The sequence below is a fragment of the Alosa pseudoharengus genome, unplaced genomic scaffold (assembly GCF_046254945.1).
Source record: "Alosa pseudoharengus isolate Yale_2024_CS ecotype anadromous, Long Island Sound unplaced genomic scaffold, YU_APseudo_1.1 YU_APseudo_1.1_scf_10, whole genome shotgun sequence".
NCBI lineage: Eukaryota > Metazoa > Chordata > Actinopteri > Clupeiformes > Clupeidae > Alosa > Alosa pseudoharengus.
This window is the reverse complement of record NW_027468565.1, coordinates 13,540,273-13,561,189: the sequence shown is the minus strand read 5'-3', so window position 1 is coordinate 13,561,189 and position 20,917 is coordinate 13,540,273. Positions and strand designations below refer to the sequence as shown.

The window sequence follows — 20,917 nt, the reverse complement described above, 5'->3', positions numbered from 1 at the left end:
ATGTGGTGCTGACAAGAGGACACTTAAGGCCATGATTACCCAGGCGCGGCGGAGAGGCATCCACAGTGCCCGCGTGTCAGAGGATAAATAGTGATGTACAGAAACAATGAGCGCCCCCCCCACTCATGCCTGCAGCACCAGAGCTCAAACAGCCAGTCCATCTGTTTCCCCCCCACGGCTAACTTCCTCAATTAAAAAGCATTTCCACTGCTCAGCTCGCATAGGCCCTCTGTGTCCAGTCCAAATATTTGTCTGATTGGAGTGAGACTGAATAAGGCAGGAAAGCATAGCATGGCTCTCGCATTTAGATAAACAAATCTATTCACCTGCGGTACGTGAAGTGTGATCTGTTACTGTGATGGTTTCAGACACATTAAGTGATGAAGTAACAAAGAATTTGTCAATTGTAGCCCCGTTTTTCAGTCTCTGTGCCAGTTTGATGCGTCATAGCCTTCGGTATGATATATGCTCAAAACTTGGACGAACAGGCCACGATTCTGGTGAGAGGTTTTTGATTTTTTTTTAGTTCAACAGCACATTACACGTCTTGATAGGCTAAAGTAATTTATTTTGTTTCCTATTTATAGGACCATATATATATATAGGTATGGAGTTTGGTTCCAAAACGCTATATCCTCCATTTTAATGAATTTTCATAAATCATTTTTTTACATTTTGTTCTCCAAGTAATTTCAGTAGAACGGTAATTGGGTATTGTTATTTGATTTATTTTCACTCAACAAAACAACACATCTGCAATTTCATTGATATTACCTAAAATGTACGCAATTAAATAACATGACTTATTAATGTTTTTAAAAATGGAGATATTGCAGTTTGGAACTAAACTCTTCATATGTCTATGGCTAGGACTGTGTATGGACACCATGCTGTTGTTGGACTGTGAATTGAACTGGATTAGAATGGCAATCTTTCCTTTCAATTCATGATTTTATGTGTGCCTCTTAAGAAACACAAAATGTAAAATAGCCCCTCGCCTCTTTTGTTGTAGCTCAGGGAGCAGTTCCAAACACTTAAACTACACAGAGTGCTGAAGATAAATATGTTTTCTGCACCTTGCTGCAGCCACCTGCTCATCATACCTGCCAACACTCCCGTTTTTCCCGGGTTTCTCCCGTATTTCAAGGTCATTTCCCGGCGCCCTCCCATTTTGTTATTTCTCCCGGAAAACTCTCGTAATTTGCATGACCATCACACTTCATTTTAAAATCACTAATCCGTTCATTTTTTCTGCTAGTCTGACATTTCCCAGGTTGCCAGATTGTGTATGAAATACACCCTACACATACACAATCACTTACTTTCAATTTAAAGATTTTTGTCATAAAACCTGGCAACCGAAACCCCAAATAAGGAAGCGGGTGCACACTGCGCAGCCACGAGCAGTCTCGCAAGCAATCGGGCTAGTTGAATATCCAACTTCACAACTAGCTGTTGTGAAATTGTAAGGGAAGACATTTTGTGATTAGCAAAAGAAACCCCCAAGAAAAACAACCTCCCGTTTTTGGAGAGCTAAATGTTGGCAGGTATGCTGCTCATGCCACCACAGCCTTGCCATCAGGAGTGGTAGTGCCCTTACAGGCCTCGGTGAGAGAGGGGCATATTACAGGCACACTTCATAGAAGTGCTGAGATGCAGACTGCCGCGGACTTCGGAGTCTGCTGATCAGAGGAGAGCGCTTTGCTGTTGTTTTTCTCCCTCTGGTTTATTAGACTAAAGAAGGTGCAAAAGCATGGAGGCCAGCTCATGCTGCAACACACTGAGGTGGGCACCCTGGGAGAGGTGTGAAGTGGGAGAGCATCATCTCTCAGGTGCTGTAATTAGTTTGTCATCAGGATGGTGCTAAACATTCTCTCTAATGAGACAAATATTAAGGTATTTGAGCGAGGACAAATTAGAGCAAACTATTTACTTTTCACACAAATTAAAACGTTCACAAAATAAGGAAAACAGGAAAATGATATGACATTCTAACAATCGTGTATTCCACGTAGAATGCTATCAGTGAGATGTCTATCAAAAAATATATGAAAACTGTTCTTATCAAACCATCTCTTTCTTTAATAGTCAGCTGAATTCACTCTTCACACTTCACAGTTAGTGTAGAGCAACCAGGCCGTGCACCCAGTAGCATCAGCCCTGTTCCAGCTGTTGCTGTTCTGTGCCTTATGTGTCCACTGCAGATGATGGCAACATAGACTTTATCTGTACAATGTAAAAGACACACCAGCACAACATGTTTGCACAAATAATTTTATTATCTTATTATTAGGATTGTATGTTGCATTAATTGTTGCCAGTGTGACAATTAGTATATTGGCACAAATATATGCTATAAGTCTGTCCTCATAATTGCTTGTATTTCACATAAAGATTGGTTTGAAGCAATCTGAAGTAAATAGAGAAATTGCTTACAGTTTTTAATATTCAGTTGGTGTAATGAAAAGTGATGGTGCCAAAACACGTTAATAGACAGAATAGCTAAATATATAGCAAAGATCTGATGCACTTACCTAAGACAATGCCTCAGTGACACAGAGATTTGCTGATGTACTTTTGGACAGTAAATTCCGTATCACTTATCAACAAAAAATTGAACATCACACAAATCAAAGCTTTGACAAGCATCTCTGAGTTATACTACAAAGGATTCCATTACATGCAAGTTCACATCAATGCAGGTTGATTTTCATGTATAGAAACAGCTGTTTCTTGTCTTAATGAATCAAGGATTTGTATTCTATAGTGACAGTGGTGAATGTTGTTGATATAAAATTGAAACTACAATCTTTGAAATGCTTTTTAAATGCTTTTAAATGTTTGCACATCTGCCATGAAGTTGAGCAGTGCTATAGATTTGTTGTGCCCTCACCAGTGCTCAGCATCTCAGCACCAGATGACCTGTGTGATGACCTGTTCCCTTTGTGTTCCCACAGCAATGGTACACCACCTCCATGAAGGTTGTGTGTGTATGGTTAACCGACAGACTGGACCTACAGCTGCATGTTTACCAGCTCAAAACACTCATCAAGATTGTGAAGGTGAGCACGGCCTCAGTTGTGAAGTCTAAAGGATATTGACAAACACATAGTGCTTATTTGTTTTCCTTGGTAGGATATTGTTTGGTAACCAACTCATCAATATTCTGGTACTATCTGTGTATATTTGACCATATTAGCAGTACTCAGATCAGCGCATATGTCATAATGCATACTCTCAACACACACTGAATTGGCACATACTGACCCAGCATCAGCACTGACATATGGGCGAGCTTCCATATAATAATTTATTCCACTGCTTGTTTGAATTTCCCATTGTCCTACGTAATTTAGAACGACCATTAACCGTATGTTATTTGCACACCTATGAAGAAGGTCCATTTTTTTGGCCGTATCACACTTGTATATTAATTCGCCGAACTCGTTGTAAAGTTAAAATGAACTGTCACGTTGCATCCGAGCTGTAAAATGCAGACGTTCAGAACATGGCAACATTGTAGCATATGACGGAGGTGGCTTTTAACTAGATGGATGACAGCAGGCTAAGTAAAATAGCGATGTTTCAAAGCTAAAGTTCATCAGAATCTTGGGATACGCCCGCTTGACAACGGAAGAGATAGAACTAACGACTGGCCGTAGCAACCATCCATTTAAAACTAGTAACGGCAGTTTGTCCTGCAAGTTGAGAAATTAGTTGATATGTGTTGGAAGAAAGTAGTTCTACAAACAAGGCAAGTTTTAGCGATTAAAACATTTAAATTGTAACGGGAAATTAGCACAACACAAGTGGCAACAGTAGAATAAGCGGGATAATGGACTCCACGGTGGTCTGTTCACAGAAGTTAATGCACTTACGAGGTTTAAACTTCCCTCCGCTTCGCATCGGGGCCGTTTTACAACCTCGACCATGCATTAACTTCTGTGAACAGACCACCGTGTCGGCTTAATGTTGTAAGCTTCCTTTGTATTCATCAACACAAAATTGATTACAATTATAATACTGCCAACATTATCTGTATTAATTATATTGTGCAAATATGTTATTTAATAGCCTAATTTATGATGTATGCATCTTGAAGTGACCCACAGTTTATTTTACAAATCATTACAAAAGCATTTAGTGTGAAATTATTTGTGTGATAGTAATATGCTTTCATTTACATCCACCTTCATGCACTTTTTATTCACTCTTAATGATGTCATGTTAAATAACTGTCAGCATCTACATGGTGACACTAGCCTACTCAATGAATCTCTGCATTGGCTTGACAAATCACTCCACAAAATCATAAAAGGAGTGGTGTGTTCATCATATTTATAAAATATGGAAATGAATGCAAGGATTTTAATGCCATCTCTCCCAATACAATCTATGCCACTAGGAATATTAACCAAATCACACACACAAAGTAGAAAGTGTGGATAAGCAGTAGCCTTGTGGTATTTTTTTTTTTTTCAAAATCAATTATTTCTGCATTTCGCTTCAAATTGCTTTGTCGATTTGTGTAGCTCTTTAGACACTCTGGCCCCGGCGCAAGGTGGCGCGAAGCGCAACGCAAAGCTTATTCTCATCTTACACTCAATAATGTGATGATTTTTCGCCATGCGCTCCACTTTTATTAAACCTTGCACCCAGGGGTGTGGTAATTAGCAACATAAGGTGTGGTCTGGCGCACGATCCAAAAATCGCTATCTTACACCTTCTAAAAATCATTACGCCACTGACCAAGAAAAACCTGGTCTATAGTGAAAGGCATATAAAGCACAGCTGAAGATACACCGTCACGAGATGTAAGCAGCAACTCTGTAAGCAGCAACAAAGGTTTTGTATAAAGCATGGTTTAGTGGTATCCCTGGGCATACGGTCTCGTGCAAGCAGATTCCTTCAAATGCGCTGCTGACTATCAAAATACCGATGCGCTGTTTGAAGTTGCACTGCTTCCTGTTAAAGGGAATGACAGATGTCAGATAGGAAACATAAGAACAACCTCTTTGCGCCAAGCACCCGACATTTGACCACATAATCGTGCCACTAAATTAGTGAATGTGGACTGGCCACACCTATAACGTCTATAAACTTTAAGCTTCTGATCGCCAAAATAGAGTCTTACATTTCATTAAATTTCTCCTGTTCTTTTAAATACCACTCAGAATGAATGACCTTCACATGGAATATACAGTGAGCCAGGCTTTAGAAACCCATGAGTCATTTCTGTGTGTGTTGTCTCGGTCCGCTCTGAGGCATTCTCTACTCTCTGTAATGTGGACTCTCGTCTTGTGCCTTCCTTGTCACAGAAGTCATATCGGGATTTCAGGCTTCAGGGTGTCCTAGATGGCACACTGAACAATAAAAGCTACGAGACTATCTACAACCGTCTGACTGTGGAGGAGGCAACTGTCTCTGTGTCTGGCAGTGAAGGACTCCAAGGCATTTCGATGAGGGACAGCGATGAAGAGGACAGCTAGAGCCCATCTCTCATCAGAGTGTCCTGGGAAGGAGACAGGGTTGGACTGCCCACCAGCAGACCTGTTTGTGTCTGTGTTTCACTGTACTGTTATGTTGAAATGGGCGGTGAACATCCGACAGGGACTTTCTTACTCTGAATTGCTGACAGTGAGAGACAAATGCTGGACAAACGTAGCAGTGCATTTAATTGGGCACATGGTTAAGACTGTCACCATGCCTGTAACATTATGTGTCTGTAGGCTTCACTACATGCACTGGCTTGTGCTCTTATTGACATGGGGGTTTCGTTCATTGTATGCTTGCACAAGTGGTGGTTGCATTTAATATACAGTATCTGCTGTAGGAATTCAAAGTATATGTCTATACTGCCAATCAATTTGGTGTTTGTTTATGCTGTTTTGATGTCTGCACAATCTGGGTAAAGTCAATCGTAAAGTGGATAGGAGGTTTTGTAAAGTATTTCTATTGTCCATTGTCCACCTGTATTAGTTCAGGTGTATTTAAATGTAATTATTAAAGTCATTTTAATCTAGATTTCATGTTGCATCCTTGTTCCTTACACAGCGGTTGCACGCATGGGGCATTATCATCGAATCATTGCTTAATGTAGATTGGGGTTTTTATTTATTTTTTAGATAATTACAACATGATATTGTGTTAGTTAATCACAAACAGTTTAAAATGTAAGCTGTCTTGTGGTAATTATTATTTATTACATTATATTATATTAAATATTAATATAAAAGACTCCTTTATTGGTGATTATTGTTACTTAATTATGAATGTAATTAGGGAAATATGGCATTATTCTGCACCATACATAACATAAGCTATCCTAAGGACAATAGAGCAGGCAACAGAATCATTAATATATATATATATATATATATATATATATATATATATATATATGTATGTATGTATGTATGTATGTATGTATGTGTGTGTGTGTGTGTGTCACCCAACATTAAATTTCAGCAAAAACTTTGCTTTGCCTAATAAAGTATATTTGCTCTGGTAAAATCGCATATCATGCGTGAGTTGTCTGATTATCTTTCCTTTGTATAGCCTACATTGCCTGAAATTAAAATCTCACCACCGAATTTGTAGAGATATTTACACATTCCAAATCTGATTCATTTCATTATTTTCTCCTTTATCCGAACCTTGTGATTGCTAGAGTCAGATGGTCTCTGTAAACTTGAGAATAAATATTTTATTTCTCTCTATAGCTCCCAGAATGATAAGGACCGGACCGTGCACACGATTTGTTTAAACGTCGTGCACATCGCTTCTCACTTCGGTTTTGATTATGTGTTGTTTGTCAAATGTTCAAGAGTATGTGAGTCTGGAGAAATGAGCATCAGGCAACCTCCGCCCACCGTCCATCTGTCCGTCTGTGCGGCCACATGCTTTCTGGCGCCTTTAACGAGAGCCTCTCACTTTGTCTGCCCATTGATGATTCCAGTAATTTGACATTTTAAAACACATGCAGCTCATTTCATTTGGTTGAAGCCAGAATATACATGTGGTTAAAAATGCTTTTACAGATTATAGTGCATGTTTTGCAGGATAAAAATTCACTGAGCAAAAGTTAGGCTCTAGGCTATGCCACACGCCGTTTATAAGATGAAATGAGACGCCCAAAAGTTTAATATGGATGTTGGTTAAAACCATTGATTATTGAAAAATTATTTCAATTAAAGTACAGAGAGTATGCCATCTATTTCTGTACATGCAGGCCTATAGGCCACTTAAATCATATATAGGCTACAGGCACGATGATACGCAAAGCTGCTCTGGTCTAGCCCAATTGCCTATAGTTAAACTTAACATAGTCTATAAATTCACAATTTCTAAAATAATATAATTTGAAATTAAATTACACATACTTCACAATCATTACGTTCTCATCCTAAAATAGGCTAGTCTAAAACAAAAGCCTATAGCCTAGCCTACAACGAGAAATTAATTGTCACCGGTTGGGAGAGATTGACAAAATTAGAGCAATGCATTTAAAATAACACAATCCTACATTGCTATTGGTATTATAGGATCAGGCAACCCAGTCCGAGACATAGAATAGCCTATTAAGCTATGTTTTCCCACTTCTGTAAACTGTTATTTTTCATGTAAGGACCCTAAAATTGGCTCCATGTAACATTGTATTTAATTAGCCCAACAATTAGGCTTACAGCAATAATTGTTTAAGGTTTTTTTTTTTTAAATGATCATCAGGAAGTTAGTCGTGTACAGAAATTAATTGAGCTAAATTAACGTATTTTCTATAAGAGGCATTTGCTTTTACATTTAGGCTAGGCTTAAGCCTACATGTTTGAAAAATAAATAGACATAGGCCTGCATAACTTAATGTGTGTTGTTAAATTCTTAAATTGTCAGAAGCGTGGAAAAAATATATTAAACTATATAGAAATATATAAATTAAACAAAATAATAATATAGACTAATACAAAAATTACAAACATAAGCAACAATACTACAGCAACAACAAAATTACTACTAGGCTACCAGGAATATTAAAAGGTTAAGAGTAGGCTAGTAGGCCTAATGATGATGGTGATAGCCTAAACGGCTAATAATATTAGGCTACTACTAATAATAATAATAATAATACTAGGCTAATAATAATAAAATGAATTTTGTGTCTATTTTGAGACAGATCTTAACAAAGTGTTATTTGCGTGCAACATGCATTTTTCAGAGCAAATTCTACCTTCGATAGTTAGGGCTATTATATTTCACTTTCTCCCTCTCGTGATTGCGGCAGAATGCAACACATCGCATCACTGTCAATGTCATCTCACACACACCAAACACTTACTGGCGTTTACGCGCAAAGAGGCGATGGCTTCTGGTAGGATTCGGTCCTTGAGGATTCAGCTGTTTATCTGCTGAGATCTCTAGCTGATAGAGCTCAGATAAGATTTCCCCGTGGATTTGTTAAAAAAAGGAGAAAAGTTGTTAATTTATTTAGGTAGCCTATCGCATCAAACATATTAAATATCAAATAGGCTAGTCATATAGCTTCAGTCCCATGTCCATTGCGTGAAAGCGCAAGATTAATAATCATTCAATATCACTGTAAGCTTCCAGTAAAATAATTATCAGCAAAACATAACTCACGACAGATTAAACTGATTTCGTCTGATCACATCTGCACATAAAATTAATTAAAAGATTTAAAAAAAAATAACATTTAGGCTATAGTTTAGTTGTTGTTTGTTCTGTCAAACACAGTCCTACCACAAAAGTGCCTTGGCCTATTGCTGCATGTTCTGCGTCCGTGTTGAATATCAATCATTTTTCAAGAAAAAATAAGGGAGCACATTCTTGATGTTTTTAACCTCGGCAGAAAGACATAGCGCATTGCGCGAAATAATTCGTCGAATCCTGACATGTCAAATGTTGACAAACATCGACAGTCCGCTGACCCAATTGAGCGCCTGTCATCTTAAGCGACTTAAAATGATGTCACACAAAGCCGAGAGGGGACCTGAGATTTGCCAAACGACTTGCCATTTCAACAAGACGCACGCTTCTAAGAAGCACCTCCTTCAAGACGCGGGTGAATTGCAGTCACCCATAGCGGCTGAGAACCAAGACCGATGGGAAAGTTGTCTCCGTTGATTGATCTAAGTAGAGAATAATCCACTTTACTCAACCCGCTTGGAAACTAACGATTCGCTTGGTGCAGACAGAGTTATTGACCGTAAAGGGTTTATTGAGCACCCGGCTGATAAGTTCCACTTGTCACGTCCTCAGCGTGCAACGTAGCGGCGGAAGGACTTTCGCTTCAAGCCAGGCAACCAGCGGCCGATGATGACCTCTCTCGCAGGTCAGTGAGGGGAATCAGATTTATCCGTGCGCAACAACGCCGTATCACGCCATACAACATAGGTGTTGCAGAAGAGTCATGAACAGTGCGCTGTACCACTCAGCGGGATTATTCGGCTCACCATCGGCTTCTGGAAGCTTAACTGCGGGAGGAAACATGATCGCCACGGCCAAGCCACTCGCTTTCTCAATCGAACGGATTATGGCCAGGACACCTGAACCGAAGTCAATGCAGCTCCCCAACGTGTTCCATGCTCCCGGGGGGAAAGCGGACCCAAAGCAAACGCTCAGCGTGAATCCATCCTCACTGCACTGTATGATTCCATTCGTGCCACTTGCCTACGAACCGGCGCACAAACTTCATATCAACGGACTAGATGTAAACCACTTCGATGCTTCCTCATGTAACTCAAACGATTTGGTGAGCATAGGTTTGAATTATAAGAATGAGCATTCGGACGCGACCCAAACAGTAGGACAATATAAACTTTTCCGGCCGCGCGTGGTGAATCAGGCTTCTTTCCACGCGATGGGGGCTATATGTTACCTGAACTGTGGCGAGAGTTCGTGCCCACCTCCAACGGGCATAGTAAATATCCACCCAATGGCCTCTTATTTTTTTAACTCTCCTCTGCAAGGTCGTCAGAAGGCTTGCCTTTCGGAGAAGACCAAGACGAGTCACGGTGCCGATAGGTACCAGTCTGGAATGTCTTTCAAAGACCTGTCTCAAACTCAGCTGCACCAATACATGAAAGAAAGTGCACAGATTCTTACGGAGAAACTATTTAAAACATCCTCAAAACTCAACGGTGCTCCACAGAGCAAGCCTAAAGTGTTTACATGTGAAGTATGCGGCAAGGTAAGGCTTATTTTTCCATGTTCTTTTTGTTATTTTCCCTACCCAATATAAAGGCATTGGCCATGCAAAATATGTACCACTTTTTTGTTTGTTGCAGGTGTTCAATGCTCACTATAATCTGACGCGCCACATGCCTGTGCACACCGGTGCCAGACCTTTTGTATGCAAGGTGTGTGGCAAAGGATTTCGTCAAGCCAGCACGCTCTGTCGCCACAAAATCATACATACTCAGGTAAGACCAAATAGTCACAATTGTTGTTGTTGTTGGTGCCATTAGTTGTTTTATTATTTCAATAGTTATCAGAGACACCCTCTTCACAACTAGGCCTACTTTGTTTTCGGTTTATGTATTTATTAAGCATTTTATGGGTCTTCGTCTTAATATACTGTTTGTATCTACAATATAGGCCTACCAGGCGACATATAACCTAATTTCTAAGTATTAACTTAGGCTATGTATTACTTGCATATTGTCAACTTCATATGTACATTTCAGGAAAAACCACATAAGTGTAACCAGTGCGGGAAAGCCTTCAACCGAAGTTCAACGCTCAACACACACGCACGGATTCACGCAGGTTACAAGCCTTTCGTCTGCGAATTCTGTGGTAAAGGCTTCCATCAAAAAGGTGGGGTACAGTTTATTTTAAAATTACAAACTACACCAGACCATTTTTTTCTGGCGACAGCCATCTTTATATCATTAATCTTTAGACAGTTCAAGGCTCACTGTTTAATATCAACGCAACACATATTTTAGCAAATGTTTTAATTAAAGTGGCTATCGCATTAACTTTTCACTGTGGAGAATGACACACGCTTTTTATTCTGAAGGTAACTACAAGAACCACAAGTTGACGCACAGCGGTGAGAAACAGTTCAAGTGCAATATCTGCAACAAAGCTTTCCATCAAGTGTACAACCTGACATTCCATATGCACACACACAACGACAAGAAGCCCTTCACCTGCCCCACATGCGGCAAAGGCTTCTGCAGGAACTTTGACCTGAAAAAACATATTAGGAAACTTCACGACATGTCCCCCGGCCCACAATCGCCTTGTGCACTCCCAAGCATCAGTGCAGAGAGTCACTGAGACTTCAACTTGATTTTCGCATGAACAATACGCCTCTTTAAGAAGTGCAACGTCTTTCCACTGTATAATAGGGTAAGGTGTAGACTTTTGTGGTTTACATGTTCTGGTAGAACTCACCTGTGGACATTACGCATACGCGCAGCTCATGACTGGCATTCTGACCTCCCCTCAGGATGATATTATTTTAAAGGTCTGAAACTATTTATTTAAAACTGTGACTGTAATTCTAAAATAATATTTTAAACAATTTAAACTGTGGCTATACCGAGAAGATTCGTTCTTGTGGTATTTGTGTTATGTCTCCCAATTTTATATGGCCTTTATTATTTATACCTTTGATTCCATGGCATTGGCAACCTCTGATTTAAAGTGTGTAATTATATGCAAGATTATTGCTGTATTAAAAAAATCTATGTCAGTGACATACCGCAATTTAATAACAAATGATTTTAAATAGCCTAATTACACCAGTTGCAAGAAAATGAATAAAAGCTTATATATGTCATTTTGTGTCTGTATTTTGTTCAGATTTCGAATATAGCGTAGGGCTACTCTGAACATTTCTTAATTCCCGCAAAGGATGTGGTAGGGTAAGGGTTAGTCAACAGCATACAATCAGTGATCAAATAGGCGATCTAATTGTTGTAGCATTTTAAAACAAACAATCAACTTCTGCTGTCTCATCAAACAGAGAAATAATTAGTCTACAATCTCGGTATTTTGGTATACCCGCCGCAGACAATTGTTTGTGCCCACTGCCCGGTAATGAGAAATACCCCCCTCCTGCGGAAACTTAACACAACTGCATGTGTGGACAGAATCTTTAATAGGCCTACACAAAAGTGTTCATCGAGTTTAGCCTATCTAAAATGCAGCCGCCGGAATTAGCCTTAATAATTTAAAACGGTGGTGATGATGACTTATGCCAATCCTGAAATTACGCGTGGTTTAAATAGATAGATAGATAGATAGATAGATAGATAGATAAGATAGAAGAAATTGTTCATGTTCCTAAATTGTTCCTGCAATATGTCTGAGTCTGAGTTGCATCTTTGTAAGGAAGAATATTGTTATATTTCCTTAGACCATATTGTGCAGTGTTAGAGGGGTATAAATCAGAAGTAGCCTGAATGGTTCCAAAAGTAGTCCCGTGGTTACTGTAAGTCTGTGTTTGGAAACCACTGTTGTTATAGGCCAATTGCACCTAAATTTCCCGAACTGGATATTAATCTATAGGCCTAAACAAAATTCAGCGATGGTTATTTGTCATTGTAAACAGGTGGAAAAAAGCCAATATGTAAAAGTTTTTTTTAAGACATTATATGAAAATGGTATACAATCCCATGATGTGGCCTATTCATTTTTTAGAAATAAGTCTTTCTGCCATGTCACATGTGTATTCAACAAAATTTTTGTGTTTTCAAACAACAGACACAGAATACACTGTTCTGTTCAAGAAGACCTAATGCTAGAGGTCAAGATTGGATATTGAACAATAACAATGTTATGCTGGATTCCTGATATTTCAAGTTGTTCTTCATAAAATGTAAAGGAGAATGGTACATTTAAGTCTATAAAAGGTTGAATATTGGTTGAATCTTTGAATTGAAATTGGCAACACTTTTGGGACACTTTTGGGACAGACTGGAGGCAATGATCAACATTTATTAGTGAAGCCATAAGTAAATTTGGAATTCAGCCTTAAAGAATTACTTACTATAATACATTCATGAAGCACATGTTTCTGTTTGGTATGACTCAATTTAGATGTATACCATAAATACAATACAATATACAGCTATGTGCAGAATAATAGCAGTGTGTTTTAAAAAATTGAATAAAGCTCAAAATCCTTAGATTCAGTGTACTGTGGCTTGAATTCGGTGCATGTGGGTCGTTGGACAAACTGTCTGCGGCCTCCATGCACTGAATTCAAGCCACAGTACACTGTGAAGGCAGTAAAGCATGGTGGTGCACAATTCATGTTATTTGTTAGGCTATATGTTTCTCATACTGTGGTGTTGGACCGATTTATGGCACACCAGAGATCATGGATCACTTTCAATACATCAAAATATTTTAAGAGGTCATGTTGTCTTATGCTGAAGAGGAAATGCCTTTGAAATGGATGTTCCAACTTGACAATGACCCAAAACACACCAGTAAACGAGCAAGGTCTTGGTTCCAGACTAACAATCTCTTGAATTCCCCTTGAGGATCAATAAAGTATCTATCTATCTATCTATCTATCTACAAGATTGATGTTATGGAGGGGCCAGCCCGATCCCCAGACCTCAATCCTATAGAAAACTTGTGGGGTGACATCAAAAATGCTGTTTCTGAGGCAAAACCCAGAAATGCAGAGGAATTGTGGAATGTAGTTAAATCGTCCTGGGCTGGAATACCTGTTCACAGGTGCCAGTAGTTGGTTGACTCCATGCAACACAGATGTGAAGCAATTCTCAGAAATAATGCAACTAGATATTAGTGCAGTGAAGCAAAATCAAAGTAAAGCAAAGACATGTTGAGACATGTTTCAGTTTATACAGTAAATGTTTGAGTTTGTAAAGAAAATGCAAACACTTCTATTTTTTTTAACTGCCTAACATTCCTTTTTCTTCACTTTCTGTAAAGGTAACACAAACTTGATACATTTTGTTCATGTTTTGATTTGAAATTGAATGTGCAGTGTTCCCAATGCATTGATATTATGGAATTAACAGCTATTCTAAGGATTTTGAGCTTTATTTGATTTTTGAACACACTGCTATTATTCTGCACATAACTGTATATATTAGGTACATGCAGTACAACAAGTTGATGAGCTCTAGAGTAATGTGGCCTGCCTGAACTAGAGCTATGCTCATTATGAGTGATAAATTGTGTGCTGATGACATGTGATACCACACATGAACATACAATGATCAGCCATAACATGACCACCTGCTTAATATTGTGTAGTTCCCCCTTTTGCCGCCAAAACAGCCCTCACCTAGCCTGGGTGCCAGTCCGAACTTAGTCCCGCCCACAACATTTGAGGTCGGGAAGTTCGGTCTGGCATTGCTCCTTTGTGGAGCAACTATGCTCGCCCTAGATCGGGCGGACCAATCAAATCGGGCTTTACAATGATGGACAGGTGAGCAACAGCACCTGGCCTATAACGTCATCTGAGCACGCTTAGATTAGGCCTATGTTTGTAGGCTGTGGCTAGAAGGAGACATGGCTTTTAAGACCCCATATGGAAAATGCATATTATTTTATGAGGTTTTATGACTGAAAACGATTATTTCTAAAAACGTTGGCCAAAGTTGAGATGTGGGAAAACTCATGGTTTCACTTTCATCAAGGGAAAACAGCGTGTTGCATTGTGACATGTTGTTCCCTCGTTCGTTTATAATCTCTGATTGACCACCTGTTTGAGGGATTTGCGACAGCGTTTAACATGTTTGTAGCATATCAGTGTTCAACAGAATTATTTTTAATTTTTTAACAGAGGGGATATAGGCTATCAGTTTTTTCCTAATAGCCTACCCTACTACGTATCTCTTAGATTTCGCTAATAAATGTTGTAGGAGTTATTGACGGGACTAACTTTTACAAAAGACCAGAAAACAATGTTAAGGCATTTGTGAAGAAGGATGGTTTGTGTGTTTTCTTTCTACACCTCACGGTAAGCTATTTCGTTGCTCTGATTGGTTAGGTCTATCCAATTAAGTGCAGAGGCATTTCCCCCCTGTATCGGTTGAAACACGCCCCATAATTACGTCCCAATGGAGCAGTATCAGACTCATATTCTGACCAGAATTGAGTATGGCTACAGTACATCAGGCTAGCCCTAACCCATCAAGGCATGGACTCCCTAGACCTCTGAAGGTGGTATCTGCACCAAGACGTTAGCAGCAGATCCTTTAAGACCTGTAAGTTGTGTGGTGGGGCCTCTGTGCATCAGACTTGTTTGTCCAGCACATGGATTGAGATCTTGGGAATTTGGAGGCCAAGTCCACACCTTGAACTTGTTGTGTTCTTCATCCATCAGGGAATACTGTTTGCATGAAAGGGCGCACATGGTCTGTAACAATGCTTATGGAGGTGGTATGTGTCAAAGTGACATCCACATGAATAGCAGGACCCTAGCAGAACATTGGCCAAAGCATCACACTGCCTCTTGCTGGCTTGTCTGCTTTCCGTAGTGCATTTCCGTGGTGCCATATGTTACCCGGCCATCCACATGTAAAAGAAAATGTGATTCATCAGATCAGGCCCCATTCTTCCAGTTCTGACCCCCTGGTCCAGTTCTGATGCTCATGCATGGTTGGCACTTTGGGCAGTGGACAGGGATCATCTTGACTGGGCTGCAGCTGCCCCATATGCAACAAACTGTGATGCGCTGTGTGTTCTGACACCTTTCTATCAAAACCAGCATTCACTTTTTCAGCAATCTGAGCTACAGTAGCTCGTCTGTTGGATCGGACCACACGAACCAGCCTTCACTCCCCACGTGCACCAATAAGCCTTGGTCGCCCATGACCCTGTCGCGGGTTCACCGCTTTTCCTTCCTTGGGCCACTTTTGATAGGTAGTGACTTCTGCAGACCGGGAACACCCAACAGGAGTAACAATATCTAATACAGGACAATGTACAGGTCATGGTGCCACAAAGTATGGAGGAAGGTGGGACATGTCTCAGTTCATTTTATATCACATCTAATCAGTTCATGTAGCCTTTATAGTGATTAACTGCGCTTTATTTTGATGACGATCTCTCACCCTGCCTTTGAAGTGTGACCTCCATGCGACCTTGACCTTTGACCCTTTCAACATTGAGTACCTAATCAGATCATCTGGCCCTTATAGTGTGTAAGTAGTTACTTGGTGTTTTAAGCCCCCAACGTCGTCTTCCCGGCAGTGCTGCATATAAGGCACTAGAGTTATAGGCAAGAGTTAGGGGTTAGGTGCCTTGAAGTCGACGGTCGCAGCGGCCCTGCCTTAAAGTCGACGGTGGGGGCTTAAAACACCATCGAGCGTGTAATATGTCAAGTTCAACCAGCTCTGGAAATATTGAATAATGATGATAGTGGCCCTATATTGATTTTATCGTGGTTCATTGAAAGCCCTTTAACTATTTTCTGCGAAAAATTGTGTTGTAGCTACCTGGTATTCTTACTCTTCTTAAAAGATGGTTCTAATCTCTCCATCCTAATTTGCTCAGACTAATGTCATAATTTCAGGAAATAACATGAGGAATACTTAATTCATCCCAAAGGAAATTTGACTGTGAAAACAGCATATGTAAACAAACACACACATAAAAGTAAAATATATAACATCAATCAGCCATATGACTGTGGCAAAGAGGGGAAGAGTTATGTAGTTGGATGACCATTTGTGGGAATGATCTTCTGTGTCTCAGAGGAACATTTGGGGGAGATTGGCCTGGCACTGAAGGTACTCTTAAACTCAACAAGCCTATTATTTATTGGGGGATTTTAGGGGATAAGGTGTTGCTCAGGTTGCTCATCATCTTGTGATGCATCCTCCTCTCCTCTACCTCCAATATGTCCAACTGAATTCCACCCCCTATGCCAAGTCAGGCTTTCTTAATAAGCCTGTTCAGTCACTTTCATGCCACATCCCCAGCACATAAGCCACATCAGCTCATCACATAAAAAAGATGGCACTACAGACTGGTAGAACATCTGCAGCATCTTGTTACAGATATTAAAGGATCTTAGTCACCGTCGGAAGTGAAACCAGCTTTGTCCTTTCTTGTAAAGAGCCTCAATTTTCTTAGACCAGCCCAGTCTGTCATCTCCAAGGTATTTGTAAGAGTGTACTACCTCCACATCTACTCTGTTGAGATAGGGGTCAGAAAGGGCTTATTCCTCCGGAAGTCCACTACCAGCTCTTTCATCTTGTTAACATTCAGCTGCAGATGATTCAGGCTGCACCACTCAACACACTTATCTATCAGTAAGTAAGTAAGTATAAGTATGTATAAGTATGTATACTTTTTTGATCCCGTGAGGGAAATTTGGTCTCTGCATTTAACCCAATCGGTGAATTAGTGAAACACAAACAGCACACAGTGAACACACAGTGAACACACAGTGAGGTGAAGCACACACTAATCCCGGCACAGTGAGCTGCCTGCTACAACGGCGGCGCTCGGGGAGCAGTGAGGGGTTAGGTGCCTTGCTCAAGGGCACTTCAGCCCACTGGTCGGGGCTCGAACCGGCAACCCTCCGGTTACAAGTCCAGAGTGCTAACCAGTGGGCCACGGCTGCCCTCAGTAATCAGACCTCTGTATTCTGTCTCCTATTGTCGGTCAATACATCCAAAGATGGATGAGTCATCAGAAAACTTCTGGAGGTGGCATGACTCAGAATTATACCTGAAGTCAGATGTGTACAGGGAGAGTAAATGTGTAAATACGCATGGAAAATAGCCTGATTGAACCCAGATGAACCTGATTACAAATCTGATGACAGAGTACAGAGTACAGCGCTTTTCAACACAGCCAATAGCTGCGAAGATGGTGTCAGTGTTATACAGGGACATGTGTTTTCTTTAGAATTGAGTAAAGAACTGCATTCAAAACTTTTGTTTACAAGAAAGATGTGTTTGCTGTACACTCCAAAAATACTGGGTAAGGGTTTAGAGTATCAGTTTAAGTTTAATTTTACCGCAAATGTTTGTATATTTTAAATACTAAAATAATTAAGTTATACAAATACCTAAGAGAATAATTATTCTTATTAGGATTCTTATAAGTCTTGATTCCAAACTTTCAGACATCTTCAAAAAAGCTTAAAACAACACCAAAGAACTTTCCCTCTGTCGCACGCACGCTATTTGTTTATCCAGCACCGGCTTTGCAAATAATGATGTCCACAGACAAGGTAGAATATTTTGCATGACTTATAAAAGTACAATGTATTGCGACATCAGATGCAAGTCAAATTTGTAGTTTCTTATGTCTCATTCCATCGAACTACAGATCCGCTACCCGATCTGGCAAACTTACATACAGTAGTACGGTTATAGCCGATAGAGCGCCGCGAAGTGAATGCAGAATTGCCGTTCACCCTGTTACGAGTTGATGAACCACTGAAACTATTTTGGAAAAATTATTTTAAGGTACAAAAAACCCTTTGGTGTTGCTTTAAGATATAAACTAATTTCACTTCTCAGCATGACAGTAAGATAGATAGATAGATAGACAGATAGATAGATAGATAGATAGATAGATAGATAGATAGATAGATAGATAGATACTTTATTGATCCCCAAGGGGAAATTCAAGGCCTCAGCAGTAGCATACAGACATCACACACAACATGCACTAACAGCAGAAAAAGTAATAAAAGTATATAATATAAAAACACAACTAAGCAATAAGGACAGTATAAGATAAAGAAAAATACAAATTATACTAAATAACACTAAATCTAAATCAAGTCTAAAACAGTGTGTGCTTAGGGTGATTAAGCATGAGGCGCTTGCAATAACTGAGGCAGAGACTGAGCCTGTGATTCTCTGTGCAGAGTAAGGTAAGGTGCTCTGTGAGAGTGAGTGTGATGGTGAGTAAGTCCAACAGTGCAACAGTGCAAGAATAAAGTGTAGAGACCAGCATAAAATAAATATGGACATATAAGAGAATAAATGTAAAAAAAAAACATAGAAAAACTATATCAGTGCAAGAATGGGTTGACGTAATAGGGTTACAGCCATTATACAAGTATTGATTATAAAGCATTTTATATAAAGTATTAAGTATAGGTATAAGTGTGGTCACAATCTGGCTGTGGGATGGAGGGAGGGGTTATGCATATGTGCTAATATAGCATGCAAACAGTGAAGCAGTAAGACAGTGGTAAAAAGTGGCTAGTGGACAGACAGTACACAAACATGGAGAGGGTGGAGAGGCAGACAGACTATGCGGAGAAGTCTATCTCTCTGCTTCCCTTAAGTGAAGCACTGAACAGTTCAATGGCCCTGGGGACAAATGACTTCCTCAGTCTGTCTGTTGTGCAAGGCAGTGAGCGAAGTTTCCAGCTGATCAAACTCTTCTGCTTTGTAATAGTGCTGTGGAGTGGATGACACACATTTTCCAAAATGTTGAACAGTTATCATTAAACTCTAAACAAATAATATCAGATGTGCAACGATCAAATATTACTAAACAAAGGTTTCAAATGCAGTTTACTCAATTCCAAAGAAAATACACGTCTGTTTAACTCTGTCGCCATCAGCGCAGCCATTGGTTGGCTGAATCCAGATCTCATCCCTAAGGTCTAAGCCCTGAACCTTCAAACACTTAACTGACATCTGTTGATATGTGATCAAGTTTGCGAGGGTGTTAGAGTTCAAAACGCTAATAAAGGAATGGGACAGCACCTGTGACCTAAATTGACAACACCAAAAATGTGTTGCAAACATGTTGCCCTTTCCATTTCATGGCAGTTGTTTACTGATGTTTTTTCAAGCGTCACAACGCTATGAATTTTTGGTAATTCAATTGAGTGAAGTCTGCATAGATGGCAACTTACAGAAAGGGCACAAAAAAGGGTTTGAGTGGGCCCTCAAGCACTTCACAATTTTACAGTGGGACAGCCCTAAGTCCTCACAAAGTTTGCCGGAACGCGCATCAAGTCTGTGAGTCCGGGAGGGGAGAGATTGGAATTCAGCCGTTGTGATGAATGCACCACTCTATCTGTCATCATATAAAATCCAGGATCCAATCACAATAGCTTATCTGGCATGGAGCAGATCCTGAATTTTTGGTGATTTGTAAATGGGCGTCAATGGGTTCCTTTCCAGATGGATCTCTGTGCACAAGGCGCATCTTTATGTTGGCTATACGGATAGAACACATAGTTTATTATTGCCATTGTCACGGTGGAGGCAGGTCATTTAAATTAGGCTCTGCCTTTATTTAGCATTAAGCATCTGAAGTTATTGCTTAATCTAACCCTGTGCAAGAATTAAGCTCAGTTAAGCTCAACCCCTCTTTCTATAGGCCTAACCAGCGGCCAACGAGTTCTCATGGCGTGAACAGAGTGTGGACTCTTTGTATCCAGTGTCCAAATAAACGCCTGTATGTTATGTTGTTCTGGAAAGAGCTACACTGAGGGGCAGTAAATTTGCACTGTTATACAAGCTGTAGGCTACACTGACTTTACATTATAGCAAAGTGTAATTTCTTCACAGTGTTGTCCCATGAAAAATATATAATATTTACAAAAATGTGAGGGGTGTACTCACTTTTATGATATACTGTATCTCCTGCCTATGAACTAGGAAATCCTGAAATTATGAAAAAGTTCTAGGCTTAGCCTGGATGACATGTTTACTGAAGCCAGAGTGAGAGTTGAGTGAGATATCCTGGCTTACTCTACCACAGTGCCCAAACTCATCAATATTTAATTTTTAGGTTTTTCAACATTTAACACTTCCTACAGCAGAGCCCTAGAGACTCTAAGGCTCTGGCCTACAGAATAAGTTAAGTGAGGAAAGATCTATGGCACACAAAGACTATCAAGTGATTAACATAGACAAAACAATGGAACTACAAGACCATAGACATTTTACAGATAGGCCTACCATAACATAGACAT

General features: G+C 39.9%; 2 protein-coding genes across 4 annotated transcripts in view; both read left to right on the top strand.

The window, feature by feature from the left end:
- cadps2 (Ca++-dependent secretion activator 2) overlaps positions 1–6,024 on the top strand; it is a 102,963-nt gene extending 96,939 nt beyond the window's left edge. For all 3 annotated transcript variants that reach the window (XM_076264374.1, XM_076264363.1, XM_076264383.1), the window contains 2 exons: positions 2,958–3,062; positions 5,319–6,024. In XM_076264374.1, coding sequence (XP_076120489.1) covers positions 2,958–3,062; positions 5,319–5,489 — 276 coding nt within the window. In that variant the 3' untranslated portion in view covers positions 5,490–6,024. The remainder of the gene's footprint in view (positions 1–2,957; positions 3,063–5,318) is intronic.
- Positions 6,025–9,424: 3,400 nt separating this feature from the next.
- fezf1 (FEZ family zinc finger 1) lies at positions 9,425–11,301 on the top strand. Its single transcript, XM_076300458.1, has 4 exons — positions 9,425–10,204; positions 10,302–10,436; positions 10,701–10,833; positions 11,039–11,301. The coding sequence occupies exons 1-4, from the start codon at positions 9,425–9,427 to the stop codon at positions 11,299–11,301; spliced, it is 1,311 nt and encodes a 436-aa protein (XP_076156573.1).
- Positions 11,302–20,917: the final 9,616 nt, after the last annotated feature.

What these genes read in the sequence shown, in the direction of transcription:
- fezf1 (XM_076300458.1), top strand. Translation starts at nt 9,425, where the DNA reads ATGAACAGTGCGCTGTACCACTCAGCGGGATTATTCGGCTCACCATCG. An exon ending in ACAAAATCATACATACTCAG is followed by an intron (nt 10,437 to 10,700) that starts GTAAGACCAAAT and finishes TGTACATTTCAG; the next exon opens with GAAAAACCACATAAGTGTAA. An exon ending in TAAAGGCTTCCATCAAAAAG is followed by an intron (nt 10,834 to 11,038) that starts GTGGGGTACAGT and finishes TTTATTCTGAAG; the next exon opens with GTAACTACAAGAACCACAAG.